This window comes from Canis lupus, chromosome 20 (genome assembly GCF_003254725.2).
Source record: "Canis lupus dingo isolate Sandy chromosome 20, ASM325472v2, whole genome shotgun sequence".
Classification (NCBI taxonomy): domain Eukaryota; kingdom Metazoa; phylum Chordata; class Mammalia; order Carnivora; family Canidae; genus Canis; species Canis lupus.
Window position 1 is genome coordinate 47,852,532 of NC_064262.1, and position 21,825 is coordinate 47,874,356.

General features: G+C 38.3%; 1 protein-coding gene across 1 annotated transcript; it reads right to left on the minus strand.

Annotated features, from left to right (window-relative positions):
* Positions 1-5,962: 5,962 nt before the first annotated feature.
* LOC112666644 (olfactory receptor-like protein OLF4) lies at positions 5,963-7,002 on the minus strand. Its single transcript, XM_025457828.1, has one exon. The coding sequence runs from the start codon at positions 7,000-7,002 to the stop codon at positions 6,073-6,075; it is 930 nt and encodes a 309-aa protein (XP_025313613.1). The 3' UTR covers positions 5,963-6,072.
* Positions 7,003-21,825: the final 14,823 nt, after the last annotated feature.

The window sequence follows — 21,825 nt, forward strand, 5'->3', positions numbered from 1 at the left end:
TAGATACATGATTCTGAGTCACCATTTTTTTCTCCACAGAAATGAATGTTTTAAACCACTTGGTACTCAAAAAGGATCCTCATTAGAGTTAATTAAAAAAAAACAATTATCCAACATAAACATATATTAACAAAATGGTCATGAATGTTGCTGCATAGCAAATCAGCCTGGAAACAAATGTCTTAGTAAAATGTCTTTAGTATCAAGTGGAATTGTATGGTGATGAGTAGTTCTAATCTCTGTTGATTTCAAGAGTCTTGAGTCAGCAGTGTGTCAGCTAGGGGAAGGAAGATCACTGATGTCATCACAGCATTCTAATATTACTAGGGCTTGGCTAGATAGCTGTAGTTGATCCAGGGTGATTTTGATTTGGACAACTGGGCTCTGCTCTACGTTTCCTCACTTTTTTCTGGCAGCCCACCTGGCTGTATGCACTATTTGGTGCAGAGTTCCATGAGAGAGAAGCAGAAATGTAACAAGGCTCTACGGTACACTGTCACTGTCATCATATTATGCTGGTCATGGCAAATAAATATTCCTAATGCTGGCCCTGATCAAAGGTGGAGGAAGAGTCTCCACCACCTGATGGAAGGTGCTGCCCACATTGCCAATGACATAGCTATAAAGTCAGAGATGTGGGACCATCTCTGCAAACAGTCTTCCACTGGTGTAAATTTCAATTTGAAAGGTTTAATTTCCATTTACACCTTCAGCAGTGGAATGATTTCTGAGAAGAGAGTGAGACTGAATTATGTGTCTACTATGCAGTTATGGAAATTTACTCCAGAGAGACAGGCTTTACTCCAAATGTAAATATATCCTCTCCACCACTTGCCTGTAGATCACCATTCCTAGTCTAAAAAAATTAAAGAAATAAGTCTTTCTCTCCAGATGCCTCAGAGAGACCAGGGACCTCGTATCTAACTCACTAGTTGATGAAACGAAGAACTGCTGTATCATTGATGCCATTTTCATGGCATCCTTATTTAAATACACTTTGCCTATTGATTGACCGTCCCAGTGACCTATTCATAATGGTTTTCATCCTGGTACTCTGTTTTTTTATTTTTATTTTTTTATGAGGAGAGTTCCCCTGGAAGGAGGAGACATTTGTTTTTTTTTGTTTTGTTTTTGTTTTTTTTGTTGTTGTTGTTGTTTTGTTTTTTTAGGAGGAGACATTTGAAATGCAAATAGAACATAGAGACATAGGAATGTTTTTTCTTCATTTTTCAAGTTTTGTTGAAAAATAATTGATATATACACTTCTGGAAGTTTAAGCATACAACTTGGTGGTTTCATATACATATACGTTGTGAAATGATCACCACAATAGGTTACTGGATACATCCTTCATGTCACAAAGTTATCATTTCTTTTTGCTGTAAGTACATTTATCATATACTCTGTTAGCAACATTCAAGTATACAACACAATATAGTTAACCATAATGACCATGTTGCACATTATACTCCCAGAACTCATTCATCTTATAACTGAAAGTTTGTAGGCTTTCATCAGCAACTTCTCATTTCTTCAAACCACAGCCACTGGCAAACATGAACCTACTATCTGTTTCTATGAATTCAGAATTTTGTATTTTACATATAAGTGAAACCATACAATACTTTCTTTCTCTGATTGTTTCACATAGTGAAATAATGAAATATATGTGAAATAGTATTTCACATAATGCCCTCAGGGTCCATCCATGTTTTAACAAAGGAAAGGATGTCTTCATTTTTTTATTGCTGAATTCCATTGTACAGATATCCTATCATTATTAAAGCATCTGTCAATGGATACTGGACTGTTTTCACTTATTGGCTATTTTGTAATGGTGCAATGAACTTAAGGGTACAGATATCTGAGATATTCAGATTTTGTGGAACTAAAGCCGCATCAGTCATGAACAGCTGATGTGTGACAGAAGAAACCAAAAAGGAAATTTAAAATTCTTGAATCAAATTAAATGGAAACACATCCTATCAAAATTTATGGGATGGTGTAAAAGCAGCTCTAAGAGGGAAGGTTATGGTAATAAATGTCTACATTAAGAAAAATAAGAGCTTAAGTAAATAACCTCAATTTTTGATTCAATGACTTAGAACATGAAGAACAAACTAAGTCCAAAGCAACAGAGGAAAAGAAATAACAAGTATCAGAGCAAACATAAGTGATATATAGATCAGAAAGCCAATAGAAAAGATTTAAAAATCTAGGAGTTAATTTTTTGAAAAGCTAAGCCAAAAGAAGAACACTTCTCTTAGAGTAAGGAAAGGATCAGGAGAGAAGATGCAAATAAATAAAATATAGATGTAGTAAAACTAAGGGACACCTGCAAACCAATGTTCATAGCAGCAATGTCCACAATAGCCAAAGTGTGTATTTGTCATTTCAAATGGCTGAGTGATATTCCATTGTGTGTGTGTGTGTGTGTGTGTATCACATATTCTTTATCCATTCATTTTTCGATGGACACTGAGGCTCCTTCCACAATGAATAGCCACCATTTGCTTCAATGTGATTGGATCTGGAGGGTATTATGTTAAGTGAAGTAAGTCAATCGGAGGACAAACTTTATAAGGTTTCACACATATGGGGAATTTAAAAAATACTTAAAAGGATTATAGGAGAATGGAGAGAAAATGGGTGGAAAAATCAGACAGGGTGACAGAACATGAGACTGCTAACTCTGGGAAATGAACAGGGGGTAGTGGAAGGGTAGGTGGGCAGGAGGATGGGGTGACTGGGTGACAGGCACTGAGGGGGGCACTTGACAGGATGAGTACTAAGTGTTATACTATATGTTGGCAAATCAAACTCCAATAAAAAATATACAAAAAAGTAATAGAAGACCCCCCACCACTATCCCAGTGAAAAAATTATAAGAAATATGATAAAACTTTCTAGAGCTTTGGGACATAAGATATACTGATCAGTAGTACATTAGCCTATATTTTTTATGAAACGTGAGTTGTGGTTTTATTTTTCTATGACTGTTTTTAAAATATTGATCTATTTTCCATTAAGATTAATAAAACTCAAAGAGATCTAAAAAAAATTGCCAAAGTGTGGAAAGAGCTGAGACGTCAGTCGATAGATGAATGGATAATGAATATGTGGTATATGTATATCATGGAATATTACTCAGCCATTAAAGAGGATGAATACCATTTAAATATGTGGATGGAACTGGAGGGTATTATACTTAGTGAAATAAGTCAATTGGAGAGAGACAATTATAATATGGTTTCACTCATGTGTGGAATATAAGAAATAGTGCAGAGGATCATAAGGGAAGGGAAGAAAATTGAATGAGAAGAAATTAGAGAGGGAGACAAACCATGAGAGACTCTTAACTCTGGGAAACAAACTTAGGATTGATGAGGGGAAGGTTGGTGGGGGGATGGGGTAATTGGGTGATAGGCATTAAGGAGGGCACATGGTGGGATGAGCACTGGGTGTTAAACACAACTGATCAATCACTGAAAACTACATCTGAAACTAATGATGTACTATATGTTGGCTAATTGAATTTAAATTTTAAAAAAGGAAAAGAAGGATCCCTGGGTGGCGCAGCGGTTTGGCGCCTGCCTTTGGCCCAGGGCACGATCCTGGAGACCCGGGATTGAGTCCCGCATCGGGCTCCTGATGCGTGTAGCCTGCTTCTCCCTCTGCCTGTGTCTCTGCCTCTCTCTCATCTCTCTCTGTGTGACTATCATAAATAAATAAATTTAAAAATTTTTTTATACATAAACCACATCTTCTTTATCCATTCCATGTATACAATGGAATATTACTCAGCTATTAGAAATGACAAATACCCACCATTTGCATCAACGTGGATGGAACTGGAGGGTATTATGCTGAGTGAAGTAAGTCAGTCGGAGAAGGACAAACATTATATGTTCTCATTCATTTGGGGAATATAAATAATAGTGAAAGGGAAAATAAGGGAAGGGAGAAGAAATGTGTGGGAAATATCAGAAAGGGAGACAGAACGTAAAGACTGCTAACTCTGGGAAACGAACTAGGGGTGGTAGAAGGGGAGGAGGGCGGGGGGTGGGAGTGAATGGGTGACGGGCACTGGGTATTATTCTGTATGTTAGTAAATTGAACACCAATAAAAAAATGTGAAAAAAAAAAAAAAAAATAAATAAATAAATAAAAATTTTTTTATAAAGGAAAAGAAAAAAATAAGGTCAGAAGGAAAAGTTGATACCCTACAACCAATACTATGAAATACAAAGAATCATAAGAGACAAGTATGGATAATTTCACTCCAACAAATGGACAACTTAGAAGATATGGATAAATCCCTAGAAACTTACAACCTACTATGACAGAATCAAAAAGAAATATGGAACATGAACAAATCAATAATGGACAAACTTTAGTTAGAGAAAAGAAAAGGAGGTGGGGAGAAGATGTGAATAAATAAGATCATCAGTAGAAGATCATAAGAAAGCAAAGAAATTAATAACACAGCAAATACACTTACTGTACACTCATTCACACTATAACAGTCATGGCAACATTTTTCAAGGAAAAGATACTAAGTTTAGGGCAGTGGAAGGAGTAATATTTGTAACCAGCACTAGAAATTTTCAAATACAAAAGGCAAAATCATCCAATAAAATAATAAAATCTGCCACTACATTCTTCAATTAATAAAACTCCATAAAAAAAAAACTCCATAAAAATGGACACCAAATATCCCACACTTCACTGAATAGATGTACATCACCAAAAACACATTCTCCACAATTAAGTATAGTGTGATTGAAATTTTTATTTCATAATATTTCAGGTCTTCTCTGAAACTGAACACTTAACAAGACCTTTGTTTCATGCAAATTTATCTTTCTATAGATTATACTTGGAGTGTGTTTTTCATAAGTAGTTTTTGCGTTACTATTGTGTATCAGGGATACTGTGAATGTTGAGCTGATAAGAGAATGGGATCCTAATAAGGACCATAAAGCCCCATGACTAGCTACAAAACAAACCAGCAGGTTAAAGTTGATATTATCGGAAAGAGCATTTAGGGTTGTAATGTAGAAAGGAATGGCAGATATAAAGTTAAAAACTTTGATCTCAGAATTTCCTCTACAATAAAATTATAAAAATGGCTCCAGATGCCAAATATAGTTTATTCCTTAAAACTAGGACAATTCATCACTATGAGGCAAATAGGAATCTCCAAATTGTTTCTGATTCAAAGTTGGGACTCTGGAAATGAAGACAACAAAAATGAAAAATTTGTTGGCTTTCAGAAAGAGCATAAAGTTCAACAATGCGGCTTGTTTAAATTCAATAAAGAAGATGTGGTTTATGTATACAATGGAATATTACTTAGCCATTAGAAATGACAAATACCCACCATTTGTTTCGACGTGGATGGAACTGGAGGGTATTATGCTGAGTGAAATAAGTCAACCGGAGAAGGACAAACATTATATAGTCTTATTCATTTGGGGAATATAAATATTTTTTTTTATTTATGACAGATACAGAGAGAGAGAGGCAGAGACACAGGCAGAGGGAGAAGCAGGCTCCATGCACCGGGAGCCCGATGTGGGATTCGATCCCGGGTCTCCAGGATCACGCCCTGGGGCAAAGGCAGGCGCCAAACCGCTGCGCCACCCAGGAATCCCAGGGGGAATATAAATAATAGTGAAAGGGAATAGAGGGGAAGGGAGAAGAAATGGGTAGGAAATATCAGAGAGGGAGACAGAACAAAGACTCCTAACTCTATGAAATGAACTAGGGGTGGTGGAAGGGGAGGAGGGCGGGAGGTGGGGGTGAATGGGTGGCGGGCACTGAGGGGGGCACTTGACGGGATGAGCACTGGGTGTCATTCTGTATGTTGGCAAATTGAACACCAATAAAAAATAAATTTATTATTAAAAAAAGAAAAAATTAATAAAGCAAGAGACATTTAGAAAAATTGACACTCCAGGATACAAATAGAGGGATTAATTTTTATTTCATGATATGATTAAAGATTCACAATTTCTGATATTAGGCATTAAGCCTGCAATCATAGATACTTGTTGAAAAATGGTCCTTTTATGGCTTCCCTCTGAAAAATACAGTTAGAGCCTCCTTTATGTCTTTGTTCCTGAAGCTGTAGATGAAGGGGTTCAGCATGGGTGTGACTACCGTGTACATCACGGAGGCTGCTGCACTTGAGTGGGAGCTCTGGGGAGCATCAGAGCTAAGGTACACTCCTAGGCCTGTACAGTAAAATAAGGAGACAACTGAGAGGTGAGATGCACAGGTGGAAAATGCTTTATGCTTTCCCTGAGCTGATGATATTCCACGTATGGAGGAAAGGATCTTAGAATAAGAGTAAAGGACCCCAGCCAGGGGAGCACCAACCAGCAGCACAGTTGCACAATACATCACCAAATCATTAAGAAAGGTGTCAGAACAGGCAAGTTGGATCATCTGATTGAGTTCACAAAAAAAGTGGGGGATTTCCAAGGCTGTACAGAAGGACAGCTGCAACACCATTAAGCTTTCTAACAAGGAGTGCAGGGCACTTATGATCCAGGACACCAAAACCAACAGTGCACAGAGCCGAGGGTTCATGATGACTGTGTAGTGCAGGGGGTGACAGATGGCCATGAATCGGTCATAAGCCATTACAGTCAGGAGAAAGTTGTCTAAACCTATAAAAAGTATGAAAAAGTACATCTGCATGATGCAGCTTTTGTAAGTTATGACTTTTCTCTGTGTTTGTATATTCACCAGCAGCTTAGGGATGGTTGTGGAGGTGAAACAGATGTCTACAAAGGACAGGTTGGCCAGAAAGAAGTACATGGGCTTGTGGAGGTGGGAGTCAGAACTGAAGACCAGGATGATGAGCAGGTTCCCAAATATGGTGACCAGGTACAGGGACAGGAAAAGCCCAAAGAGGAAGGGCTGCAATTCTGGTTTCTCCGAAAATCCCAGAAGAAGAAATTCTGAAATTCGTGTATCATTCTCTAGTTCCATGTCATCAGTGTGACTATAAGAGAGAAAGAGCATGACACAATCATCCATTACTATCCTGGCAGGGTCATTATTGTTTATGTTCTAACCTCAAAAAATTAATGTTTATTTTTTATTTTTTTTATATTTGTGTATGGAACATGATAAAAACACTAAAACCTAGGAATAGAAGGAAACTATCTCAACACAAAGCCATTTATGAAAAACCCACAGCAAATATATGTGATGGGGATACAGAGAACAGTTTTCCTGTAAGATCAGGAATAAGGCAAGGATGACTACTTTCCTGACTTCTACTCAACATAACACAGGAAATTCTATTCAAAGCAATTAAAGAAAGAAAAAAAGGGAAAAAGCATCCAAAGTGGAAAGGAAGAAATCAATTTATTTATGCAGACTGTGATCTTATATGTAGAAAATCCTAAAGATGCCACAAAAAGACAAATAAAACTAATAAATTAATTCAGCCAAGTAATGGATAGAAAGTCAACTCTCAAAAAAATCAGTTGCATTGTTGCATATGAACAGTGAACAATCTGAGGAGATAAAATAATTCCATCTATGTGACATTCAGAAGAATATCACCTCACATCAGTCATAATGACTAGTATAATACGACAAGAAATAACAAACATTGGTGAGGACATGAAAAAGAGGGAACCATCATGCACTATTGGTGGGAATGCAAACAGGTGCAGCAAGTAGAAAACAGGATAGAGTTTCCTCAAAAAATTAAAATTAATTAAAAAATTAAAATGGGCATAGTATATATGGGCATATGATAATAATGGGCAAATCAAAATGGTGACCAAATATATGAATTTTGCTCAAACTCACTAATTGTTTATGAAAACAACAGGAAATCCCTTCCATACTCATCAGCCTGTCAAGAACCTTAGAGCTATCACAACAATTGGGATTGAAACTTTTGACCAGAGTGGTGTTCTTGGTACTCTTTTTATTCTTTCTTTCTTTCTTTCTTTCTTTCTTTCTTTCTTTCTTTCTTTCTTTCTTTCTTTCTCTATCTATCTATCTATCTATTTAATTTATTTTTTTGAAGGTTGATTTGCCAACATATAGTAAAACACCCAGAGCTCTTCTCTTCAAATGCCCTCCTCAGTGCTCGTTACCCAGTTACCCTATCTCCCTGCCCACCTCCCCTTCCACTACCCTTTGTTTGTTTCTCAGAGTTAGGAGTCTTTCATGTTTTATCATCCTCTCTAATTTTTTCTCACTCATTTCCCCTACTTTCCCTTATAACCTCTTTCACTATTTCTTATATTCCATGTATGAATGAAACCATAAGATAATTCTCCTTCTCCGATTGATTTACTTCACTGAGCATAATACCCTCCAATTCCATCCAGTTGAAGAAAATGGTGAGAATTCATCCTTTCTGATTCCATTGTATATATAGACCACGTCTTCTTTATCCATTCATCTGTCGAAGGACATCAAGGTTCCCTCCACAGTTTGGCTATTGTGGACATTGCTGCTATAAACATTGGGATGCAGGTGTCTTCACTTTTCACTGCACCTTTACCTTTGGGTAAATCCCCAATAGTGTAATTGCTGGATTGTAGGGTAGCTCTATTTTTAACCTCCACACAGATTTCCAGAGAGGCTGCACCAGTTTGCATTCACAGCAACAGCAACAGTGCAAGAAGGTTCTCACTTCTCCACATCCTTTCCAACATTGTTAATTTTCACCGTTGTCATTGGTGTGAGGTGCTATCTCACTGTGGGTTTGATTTGTATTTCCCTGATGGCAAGTAATGCGGAGCATTTTCTCATATGCTTGTTGGCCATGTGTATGTCTTCTTCGGTGAAATTTCTATTCATATATTTTGCACATTTTATGCTTGGATTGTTTGTTTATTGGGTGTTGAGTTTAATAAATTCTTTATAGATCTTGGATACTAGTCCTTTAAATGATATGGCATTTGCAAATATCTTCTCCCATTCTGTACGTTGTCTTTGAGTTTTGTTGACTGTTTCTTTTGCTGTGCAGAAGCTCTTTATCCTGATTAAGCCCCAATAGTTCATATTAGCTTTTGTTTCCTTTGCGTTCACAGATGTATCTATACAGATATATCTTCACAGATGTATCTACAAGTTACTATAGCCAATTTCAATAAGGGTGTTGTCTGTGGTCTCTTCTAGGATTTTGATGGATTCTTGTCTCACATTTAGATCTTTCATCCATTTGAGTTTATCTGTGTGTATGGTATAAGAGAATGGTCCAGTTTCATTCTTCTGCACATGGATGCACATGGGAAAATGAATTTTCCCAGCACAATTTATTGAAGATACTGTACTTTTTCCAGTGTATAGTCTTTCCTGCTTTGTTGAATATTAGTTGACCATAGAATTGAGGTCCCATTTCTGGGTTCTCTATTCAGTTCCATTGATCTATGTGTCTGTTTTTGTGCCAGTACCATACTGTCTTGATGATCACAGTTTTGTAGTACAACTTAAAATCCGGGATTGTGATACCCCTCACTTTGGTTTTCTTTTTCTTTTTTTTTATAATAAATTTATTTTTTATTGGTGTTCAATTTGACAACATATAGAATAATACCCAGTGCTCATCCCATCAAGTGCCCACCTCAGTGTCCATCACCCATTCACCCCCACCCCCCGCCCTCCTCCCCTTCCACCACCCCTAGTTAGTTTCCCAGGGTTAGGAGTCTTTATGTTCTGTCTCCCTTTCTGATATTTCCCACACACTTCTTCTCCCTTCACTTATACTCCCTTTCACTATTATTTATATTCCCCAAATGAATGAGAACGTATAATGTTTGTCCTTCTCCGACTGACTTACTTCACTCAGCATAATACCCTCCAGTTCCATCCACGTTGAAGCAAATGGTGGGTATTTGTCGTTTCTAATGGCTGAGTAATATTCCATTGTATACATAAGCCACATCTTCTTTATCCATTCATCTTTCGATGGACACCGAGGCTCCTTCCACAGTTTGGCTACTGTGGACATTGCTGCTAGAAACATCGGGGTGCAGGTGTCCCGGCGTTTCACTGCATCCGTATCTTTGGGGTAAATCCCCAACAGTGCAATTGCTGGGTCATAGGGCAGGTCTATTTTTAACTCTGAGGAGCCTCCACACAGTTTTCCAGAGTGGCTGCACCAGTTCACATTCCCACCAACAGTGCAAGAGGGTTCCTTTTCTCCACATCCTCTCCAACACTTGTGGTTTCCTGCCCTGTTAATTTCCCCCATTCTCATGGGTGTGAGGTGGTATCTCATTGTGGTTTTGATTTGTATTTCTCTGATGGCAAGTGATGCAGAGCATTTTCTCATATGCCTGTTGGCCATGTCTATGTCTTCCTCTGTGAGATTTCTGTTCATGTCTTTTGCCCATTTCATGATTGGATTGTTTGTTTCCTTGCTGTTGAGTTTAATAAGTTCTTTATAGATCTTGGAAACTAGCCCTTTATCTGATATGTCCTTTGCAAATATCTTCTCCCATTCTGTAGGTTGTCTTTTAGTTTTGTTGACTGTATCCTTTTCTGTGCAAAAGCTTCTTATCTTGATGAAGTTCCAATAGTTCATTTTTGCTTTTGTTTCTTTTGCCTTCGTGGATGTATCTTGCTTTTTCAATATTCCGCTGGCTACTTGAGGTCCTTGCTGATTCCACACAATCTCAAGATGATTTGTTCCAACTCTCTGAAGAAAGTCCATGGTATTTTGATAGGGATTGCATTGAATGTGTAAATTGCCCTGGGTATCATACATATTTTCACAATATTAATTCTGCCAATCCATGAGCATGGAATATTTTTCCATGTGTCTTCCTCAATTTTTTCAGAAGTGTTCTCTAGTTTTTAGGGTATAGATCCTTTACCTCTTTGATTAGGTTTATTCCTAGGAATCTGATGCTTTTGGGTGCAATTGTAAATGGGATTGACTCCTTAATTTATATTTTTTCAGTCTCATTGTTAGTGTATAGAAATGCCACTGACTTCTGGGCATTGATTTTGTATCCTGCCACACTGCTGAATTGCTGTATGAGTTCTAGCAATCTTGGGGTGGAGTATTTAGCTTTTCTATATACCATATCAATGTCATCTGTGAAGAGGGAGAGTTTGACTTTTACTTTGCCAAAGTCAATACCTTTTATTTCTTTCTGTTGCCTGATTGCTGATGCTAGGACTTCTAGTACTATGTTGAATAGCAGTGGTGAGAGTGGACATCCCTGTCTTGTTCCTGATCTTAGGGGAAAGGCTCTCATTGAGAGGCCCATTGAGAATGATATTTGCTGTGGGCTTTTCATAGATGGCTTTTAAGATGCTGAGGAATGTTCCCTCTATCCCTACACTCTGAAGAGTTTTGATCAGGAATTGATGCTATATTTTGTCAAATGCTTTCTCTGAATCTATTGAGAGGGTCATATGGTTCTTGTTTTTTCTCTTATTGATATGATCTATCATGTTGTTTGCTTTACAAGTGTTTGACCAGCCTTGCATCCCAGGAATAAATCCCACTTGATCATGGTAAATAATCTTCTTAATGTACTGTTGGATCCTATTGGCTAGTGTCTTGTTGAGAATTTTTGCATCTGTGTTCATCTGTGTTCATTTTGCGTCCAAAATTCTCCTTTTTGGTGGGGTCTTTGCTTTTGGAATTAAGGTGATGCTGGCCTCATAAAACGAGTTTGGAAATATCCATCCCTTTCTATCCTTTGGAACAGCTTTAGTAGCATAGATATTATTTATTCTTTAAATGTTTGATAGAATACTCCTGGGAAGCCATCTGGCCCTGGACTTTTGTATCTTGGGAGGTTTTTGATGACTGCTTCAATTTCCTCCATGGTTATCGGCCTGTTCAGGTTTTCTATTTCTTCCTGTTCCAGTTTTGGTAATTTGTGGTTTTCCATAAGTGCATCCATGTCTTCTAGATTGCCTAATTTGTTGGCATATAGCTGCTCATAATACTTTTTTAAAGTCATTTGTATTTACTTGGTTGTAATCTCTCATCTTCTATTGATGATTTTATTAATTTAGTCTTTTCTCTTTTGTTTTTAATAAGGCTGGCTAATGGTTTATCTATCTTATTAATTCTTTCAAAGAACCAACCCCTGGTTTTGTTGATCTGTTTTACAGTTCTTCTAGTCTCTCTTTCATTGAGTTCTGCTCAAATCTTTATTATCTCCCTTCTTCTGCCTAGTGTAGACTTATTTCAGACCTAAGGACACCTCCAGCCTGCAAATGAAAGGTTGGAGAACCATTTACCATTTAAATGGTTCTCAAAATAAAGCTGGGAAAGCAATTCTCATATCAGGTAAAGTTAAGTTTATCCCAAAGACTGTAGTAAGAGATGAAGAGGGACACTATATCATACTTAAACGGTCTATACAGCAAGAGGTCCTAACAATCATTACTATTTATGCCCCTAATGTGGAAGCTACCAAGTATATCAATCAATTAATAACCAAAGTAAAGACATACATAGATAATAGTACACTAATAGTAGGAGACTTCAACATGGCACTTTCTGCAAATAACAGATCTTCTAAGAACAACGTCACCAAAGAAACAAGGGCCTTAAATTATCCACTGAACCAGATGTATCTCACAGATATATACAGAACTTTGTATCCAAACACAACTGAATACACATTCTTCTCAAGTGCACCTGGAACTTTCTCCAGAATAGACCACATACTGGGTCACAAATCAGGTCTCAACCAATACCAAAAGATTGGGATTGTCCCCTGCATATTTTCAGACCACAAAGCTTTTGCACAGCAAAATATACAGTAAACAAAACTAAAAGACAACTTACAGAATGGGAGAAGATATTTGCAAATGACGTATCAGATAAAGGGCTAGTTTCCAAGATCTATAAAGAACTTATTAAACTCAACACCAAAGAAACAAACAATCCAATCATGAAATGGTCAAAAGACATGAACAGAAATCTCACAGAGGAAGACATAGACATGGCCAACATGCACCTGAGAAAATGCTCTGCATCACTTGCCATCAGGGAAATACAAATCAAAATCACAATGAGAGGGCAGCCCTGGTGGCGCAGCGGTTTAGCGCCGCTTGCAGCCCGGGGTGTGATCCTGGAGACCCTGGATCAAGTCCCACATCAGGCTCTCTGTATGATGCCTGCTTCTCCCTCTGCCTGTGTCTCTGCCTCTCTTGCGCTCTCTCTGAATAAATAAATCTTTAAAAAAAAAACCACAATGAGATACCACCTCACACCAGTGAGAATGGGGAAAATTAACAAGGCAGGAAACCACAAATGTTGGAGAGGATGCGGAGAAAAGGGAACCCTCTTACACTCTTGGTGGGAATGTGAAATGGTGGAGCCACTCTGGAAAACTGTGTGCAAGGCTCCTCAAAGAGTTAAAAATAGACCTGCCCTATGACCTAGCAATTGCACTGCTGGGGATTTACCCCAAAGATGCAGATGCAATGAAACACCGGGACACCTGCACCCCGATGTTTCTAGCAACAATGTCCACAATAGCCAAACTGTGGAAGGACCCTTGGTGTCCATCGAAAGACGAATGGATAAAGAATATGTGGCTTATGTATACAATGGAATATTACTCAGCCATTAGAAATGACAAATACCCACCGTTTGCTTCAACGTGGGTGGAACTGGAGGGTATTATGCTGAGTGAAATAAGTCAATCAGAGAAGTACAAACATTATATGGTCTCATTCATTTGGGGAATATAAATAATAGTGAAAGGGAATAGAAGGGAAGGGAGAAGAAATGTGTGGGAAATACCAGAGAGGGAGACAGAACATAAAGACTCCTAACTCTGGGAAACGAACTAGGGGTGGTGGAAGGGGAGGAGGGCGGGGGTGGGGGTGAATGAGTGACGGGCACTGAGAGGGGATGAGCACTGGGTGTTATTCTGTATGTTGGCAAATTGAACACGAATAAAAAATAAATTTATTATTTTAAAAAATGCTTTGAAACTAGAGCTCAATCAGAAGAAGAAGTTTGGAAGAAACTCAAATATTTGGAGGTTAAGGAGAATCCTGGCAAAAGATTAATGGGTCAACCAGGAAATTAGAGAGCAATTCAAAAGATTCATGGATATAAATGAAAATACAGATACAACGTTCAAAATCTTTAGGATACAGCAAAAGCCATCTTAAGAGAGAAATACATCACAATAGAAGCCTCCCTCAAAAAATTGGAAAATACTCAAATACACAAGCTAACCTCGCACCTAAAGAACTGGAGAAAGAATAGGAAGTAAAACCTACACGAGGCAGAAGAACAGAATGGTACTCTTTAATTTTCATACAGAAATGTGACATGCTATAACTTTTGGGGGAAAAAATCTGAACAGCTGTAAGTATTAAAAATATAGATATGTCTTATTTATCTCTGGGTTTCTCTATCTCAGCACTATTGACATTCCAGTCCAGATCAGTCTCTGTGCTAAGGTTTGTCCTGGGCATTGTAAGATGTTTAGAGCATCCCTGGCCTCTAGTGACATCTCCCCTATCTGACAGCCTAAAATGTCTCTGGACATTGCTCAATGTCCCTGGAGGACAATATTGCTCCCAAAGGAAATGAGCATTTTAACTCAGTCTCAAAATATTTTTATATAATTGATATAACAACAATTATATAATATAACAACAATTTAATGATAAAGGCTATGAAAAAATCCCTAAAAGTGTAAATGATGCAGCCACACCCTAAAATATTATGCAATCACTGAAAGACTGAATAGCATTATACTAGGTGATGGAATCAAGTGTACATGGTGGTGTTGAGGGAGACAAGCTATATAAAAAAGACTGCACCAGAGCATAAAGACAATTTACCATATGCATAAGATTATCTTCCGAATGGTGGGCTCAGGTGACATGACTTTGAAAAAGATCTAATCACAAAAGGCCAAAATGTATAATAAGGAATAACAAAAATGTGGAGACAGGTTGAAAATAGGTATAAAAGGTGATTTATTAATTCAAATGATGCAGAAGAACTTTCTACATTTAATCAAGAGGGTGGAGGAAAATGAGCGAATGGATGATTGGTTTGAGCCCACAAAATGTGTTAAGTTTCCTACTACCTCTAATACATCTGCACATACAAAAGGACCTGTATGGCAAACAGCAAAGTTGTTAGAAAAACTCCAACTGTTATGTTTGAAAAAATACAGTCAAAAGCAGGAATATAATCACTCCATATCCACCAAAGAAAAGCATAGAATTGGCACAATTTGCAATAGAGAAAGCAAACATTGAAGAAACCCACAAATATACATCATCCTTACCAGTATGGAAATAATTGCAATGTAAAGCTTTTTTAGTATATTTTTCCCTTATTAAATTAAAAAAATTAATTGGAATACCCAGCATGAAAAAGGACACTGTGAAATGTGTGTCTCATGATCCATTGGTCTGGATCTTTCTCATCAATATGGGAACATACTTGAATTTTCCTGGCTTAAAAAGCATAAAAAGAATGCCTTCTCTTGACTGCATATCCCTCATAGCTAATACTTATATCTCTTTTCCCCTCAATTGCAAAGATTCTTGAACTTGTGTTCTACCTTTTACTTTCTGCCAGTCATCATCACGCTTCCATCACAGCTAGTTAATCCTCAACAATCTCCTATGCATGGCTGATTTCTTGTTTACTTTTCTTTTTAAGATCATAAATATATTAATCAACCAAACCAACAACCACAGTGATGTCCTGGTGCTGGGCTTAGGCTGGACTGGCACTCAGATAGCTCCAGGTAAATATTCCCACCCTTTTATTCTCTCTGACCCTTTCCTGCAGTACCTGATTGGTTTTTGGACTCACCAGCGTGGGAGTCTCTGTGGGGAAGTATAAATATCTCACTTGATGATTGATGATGGAGATTGAAGCTGTGTTCTCAAACAATCTGGCAGGAGTCTCCTATCCAGACTTAGGACTCCAGAAAACGTACCCGTATCCCACTTAACCTAAGGTTGTATCTGCTAAGGGGCAACAGCAGAAGAGATATTTACAGCTTCTCTTCTGCTCCTTAGGCATATTTCCCTCCTGTTACTCCAACCTCTGAGCACATCATCCCCCGTGGGACATTGCACCATACAGATAGGATTTTTTTTCCCTGTAGTTTCTCAGTTCTCAAGAGACCAGCATAAGAGACAGGCAAATCCAGTACTTATTCTTCCTTGAACTCATCTGAGACAAGGAAGACTCATAATAAGCAATTTATATAATGTGTTCAGAATAGAAGTGTCCATTGGACCAGCAATACAGGCATCATTGCTGACAATACATGGCAGGAATCATGGATGAGACAGGGGAAGGGAATGGGGGGGATAAGATGGTTCCAGTGAAATTACAACATAAAAGCGTCTGCAGTGAACTTTTTAAGGTGGTGTTTTTGAACATGTTCTTTATTTACAGAAAGCCCATGCCTATGCAGGTAGCTATTCCCTTGCAACAGCACTTCTTGAGGCATACATTTATCAGCATCTTCTCTCACATTGAGTATTCACATATAAAATTGTATTTAATATGAAAAAAGGAGTATGCAAACTAGCTTTACTTTGTAATACATCATTATCAAGAGGTGTGGAAACAATGGAGACATTTCTGAGGTAGAAGAAAAAACTCAGCCAAGTCACTTCACTGGTGATAATCACTGCTTTACTCACAGGAAGGAACTATATTGTAAGCTATTTACATGTACTGATGACCACTGTCTGCCACCCTAGGAGGATGGATACTGCTGTCCCCACGACCTGAGTAAGGATATTCACATTTGGAATGGATTGGTTATCTCTCCCAGGTTTAAGCAGCTTATACGTGGTACATCTGACATTCAAAACCTGCCGTTCTGATTCCAAAAGTTTTGCATTTAAAACCATTCAGAAAAGAATTTCATTTTTAAAAATCCCCTTCTGTTGTTGCACGTTGTATATTTATGCTGCAAATTGTAGGTTTATTCCCTTTGAGCATTTTTAGAGGGGTATAGAATCAGTAGAATGTCTTGACATCATAAATACCACTCCTTTCTTGTCTGAATACATGGTTTGTTCCCTGCTTTGTTAATTATTCTAGGCATCAGGGGATGTGTACTGGGACTGGAATGCTGCCAGAACCAGGGAAGCTTTCTGCTCATCACAGTCTCTAAGGGACTGCCTGAGATTATTAGATCTCCTTTTTATTCCTTGTGTCCATTTCTTTCCTCTCTGTGTTTTTGGAACCACTTTTTTATGTTTCTTTAAATACAGGATTACAAGATTATCATTTTATTTTTTTAAGATTTTTTTAATAATAAATTTATTTTTTATTGGTGTTCAATTTGCCAACTTACAGAATAACACCCAGTGCTCATCCCGTCAAGTGCCCCCCTCAGTGCCCGCCACCCAGCATTCGAGAGAGAGAGAGAGAGAGAGAGAGAGAATGAGGCAGAGACAGGCAGAGGGAGAAGCAGGCTCTATGCAGGGAACCTGATGTGGGACTCGTTCCCGGGACTCCAGGATCACACCCTGGGCTGAAGGTGGCACTAAACTGCTGAGCCACCTGGCTGCCCAAGTTATCATTTTAAAATGGAACCCAGTATTTCCATGTTCATGAGAGGCTTACCAAGTGCAATTTAGGTATTTATACACATTCTTCAGAGTAAAGGTAATCAGATGTTGATAGTTTGCCGTGTATCATTTCTTTCAAAATTATTGTTGACTGGGGGTGAAAAAAGCATGATAGTAACACCATGCCAGGAGGCCAGAGTACACATCCAGTGTGGATGTGGTTGTGTGTGCAAATGCATGTATGTGTGTGTACGTGCATGTGTATGTGTGTGACTGCATGAGAATCCTCAGGGCAAAGGTAACCAAGTTCCAAATACTCCAATCTGTGACCCTTAAATGCCAGAATGTTAACCAACAGATGGAAATAAGGAAGGAATTCATCTGCTGAAGGGGGAAGCAAGGTCATTCATGTGTCAGTATCAAGGTTACCCAAAAGAGATACTTCATGACTGGGACAGCCTGAGGGTTTCTATGGTAATTGTGTCCCACACCTGAGAGTGTGTTTACTCAATATGGTTGTTTTTGGAATGCATGCTTCAGAAATAGAAAAAAAAAAAGTAATGTCAGGCACTTGTTCTACAAAGATGCTACTGTGTTTCTTAACTGGTCTCCTAATTTTACTCTGTGGTTCAGGTGAGTGTCCAGAAAGCCCACCATAGCCCCTGTAAACACTAATTAGCAAGTACATATCTCCCAGTGGAGTCTACATGAAAAGACAAATTTGAACGAACAGATGGACCTGGTATGTTCTTAGTGTCAGGAAGACCATAAATATGACGAAGCGAAATTTCCAAATACTCATTTTGTTACTACACAAAATATTTCTTTATTTCTTTTTTTTACATCACAGTTCATGCTGTGCATGTATTTATTGAAGCATGGAACATTAGTGTCTACACTGGGGAATTTATTCATTCATTGAGGTGAGGGGTATTTTTTTTTTAGTTTCTTTTGTTATATCACCAAATTATCTTCCTGTCTCTACTTGAAAACTTCTAATTCTTCCTACCAGATGACTCTTCTTATTGTTACACAAAATAACTCCCTTTTCCTAATATTTGTCACAAATGCTAAGGGATAGTGAATAAGCAGTATCAGTATCATCCATTTTGTTCCTCTTTTTTCTCAGAAATCCTTCCCCCTGCTTGACCAGAGGGTGTTTCACACAAGAGCTGGACATCTTCCTGGTCATGTGGTTCAAGGTCACCAGTTCTTCTGCACAAATATGCATGTCCTTCAAGTTCTTCAGTGACCTGAAGGGAGTCCACATATAGTCACTTGTTCATAAAGTCATGGGAATTAAGCTTGAATAAGAGAATGATCATGACTTCCCTCCTCATTTGTAGATCATATGCCACAGATAAAAAGCAGCACATGTTCTAATTGCCTCATGGATGTTTACTTGAATTATTGTGTCAGTCAGATCTTGCTGTGTAACAGGTTGTCCTTGGCAAGCAGGATATCATCATGGTGTGGGTGGCCAAGCACAATGGTCAAGAAAGAATTCTTGACACTTTTTTTTGGTACAAATGGTGCTTTTATTATAGCATGGGGACAGGACCTGTTGGCAGAAATTGCTTTCCCTGGGATTTTGAGAAGTGACTGATTCTATACTTTCAAGTTTGTGGAGGGAGGTTGATAAAGATAATGTATGTTTCTAAGGAATTAAAGGAGATACCCTAAAATGAAGAGACAGAGTGCACATGAGTTTCCATTTGTGCATAAATTAAGACTGCATAATTTAATTTAAGACTGCTCATTAAAGAGTGGTCCATTAATGTCTCCTGGGAGCCTGTGAGAAATGCAGAATAGAATCTCTGGGCCACTCAAAACCTGTGATCAGATTCTGCTTTTATAGTGGGATCCATGTGGATTCACAGGCACATTGATCCTGGTCCAGGTGGATTTCTCACCTTTTATGGTTGACATTTGTGGCAGGATAATAATATTTTAGAGGTGCTTTCCTTTGGATTGTAGGTGTTCAGCAGCATCCCTTCAGACATCGCCTGACGTCCCTTGGGGCAAATTCATTTCTTGTTGAAAACCACTGACCCAGAGCTTGAGAACTAGAAGTATCCTGACAGAAAAATACTCAAGTCCAATCACATAGTCATATATTAAATGTAGACATTTAGACAGTGCCAAGCACCATTTCTACAATAGAGTTCAAAAGTGTGCATCCTCAGAGATAACATGTTTATAAATACTGAATCAAACAATCCCTAGAGATGCAAGCTCACATAATACATAGAAAGATCTAAACACTCCTGTTCTTATTGTCAACCATTTTATTTTTTTTAAAAAAATATTGATTTATTTGAGACAGAGCACATATGAGCAGAGGGGAGGGGCAGAGGGAGAGGGAGAAGCAGACTCCCCACTGTCAGAGAGTCCAATGTGGGGTTCCATTCCAGGACCCTCAGATCATGACCTGAGGAAAAGGTAGATGCTTAACCAACTGAGCCACCTAGGTACCCCTTCAACATTCAAGTTCACCCATTCAAGTTTTATAACAAGGGGATAAAGGACAGTTTTAATTCTTGGTAAAGTAAGAAATTCCTAATTATAACAGCAAATGTGTCTTGAAGTCAATGCGTATAGTAGCCAAGCTTTATTATCAGAAGAACCCACTTCTCCACCTTACTGAAAAGAAGAATAGATCCTGTCTGGAGATAGCAGGGCTGGGTCTCCACCACATGTCAATGCTTTGAAGATAAAAAGACCTAATCCAGCCAAGTTCTTGGGTCTTAGACTTGGAGAAAATTATAACTCAGAGTTGGGATAAGGTACTAGGAGATTCACACATGGAAGTCACGGCCAGGAAAAATGAGTTAAAAAAGTAAAACAAAACTAGATTCACTTGACCTTTAACCTAGTCTTTTGGGACCTGAGATTCATTAGGAAAACGTCCCTTTTGCCCAGAGGACTTTCACTTGGGAATCGTGTGCTTAGAAGTTGAAGTCACAAGAAGGAAATGTGCCTAATGAGCAGATACAGGGAGCTGTAATATGTCCTCATCTCCTGTACCTCAGCCCCTATAACCTTGGACAGTAAGGGCCATGCTTCTCATCTCTTTGTTTCAAGTCCTATTTCTACTGAGGGCCAATGCTTCACTCCTTCCTTCTGCCTTGGCTGAGGACAGACCTTTAGTTCCTATCATCTGCCATGCAGGGAGGAAGTCAGACTTCCACAAGGTGACCTTCTTCTCAAACACCCAGTCAGGTGAGTTCAACATGCCAGTGGACTGTGGATGAGAGGGTCAGTGAGAATGAAAGCCGAAAACATGGACCTGAGAGCCAATTCAACTTAGCCCAGAACCAGTAATCACTGTGTTGTTGTTTGTTTTGATTAAGTAGCTAATTCATCTATTCAGTGCTGGTGTCAATTTCACAGAGTGCCTGCTGCTCACACTTTTTATTTTATTTTATTTTATTTTATTTATTTTATTTTACTTTGGATCATTTGGTTATTTTTTTATATTTTTTATTTGAGTTCGATTTGCCAACATATAGTATAACACCCAGTGTTCATCCTGGCAAGTGCCTCCCTGAGTGCCTGTCACCCAGTCACCCCATCCCCCAGCCCACCTCCCCTTCCACTACCCCCTGTTTGTTTCCCAGGGTTAGGTGTCTCTCATGTTTTGTCACCCTTTCTGATATTTCCCACTTATTTTCTCTCCTTTCCCCTATAATCCCTTTCACTATTTTTTATATTCCCCGTATGAGTGAAACCATATAATGTTTGTCCTTCTCTAACTGACTGACTTCCATCAGCATAGCTCACACTTTAAAAGTCTTTCATATTCTTTATCATTAAGTTGCGATTATACCAATGTTAGAAAAAGTAAGTTGAGATTTTTAAGCTCAATGTGCAATTCTAATTAGGTGGGATTTTATCCTCTGGGGGTCATTGATAACTGTCTGGAGCCAGCTTTGCCTCCACACTACTTATATATTCCTTCTCCATCACTGCAGACTTTCTGTTCTTTAGTACCCTATGCTCTTTGCTTACATAATGCCTGAAACATAGTCAGCACTCAGTTTATATTCCTGAAATATATAAAGAATTTCTCAGTGAAACTATAAAAATATGGTGTTTTAAGAAATAAGCCATTTGAAAAAACATATCCGATGTGACACAGCCAATCCCCTAAAGAGGACCATATCCATATACAACATATATGTATATATATATATATAGTAACATTTCAAATCTGTGAGTAATGTAAGTTTGTGTGAAAATCGGTCATGCTATTTCTCTTTCGCAGAAGTCACTTCCATCCACCAA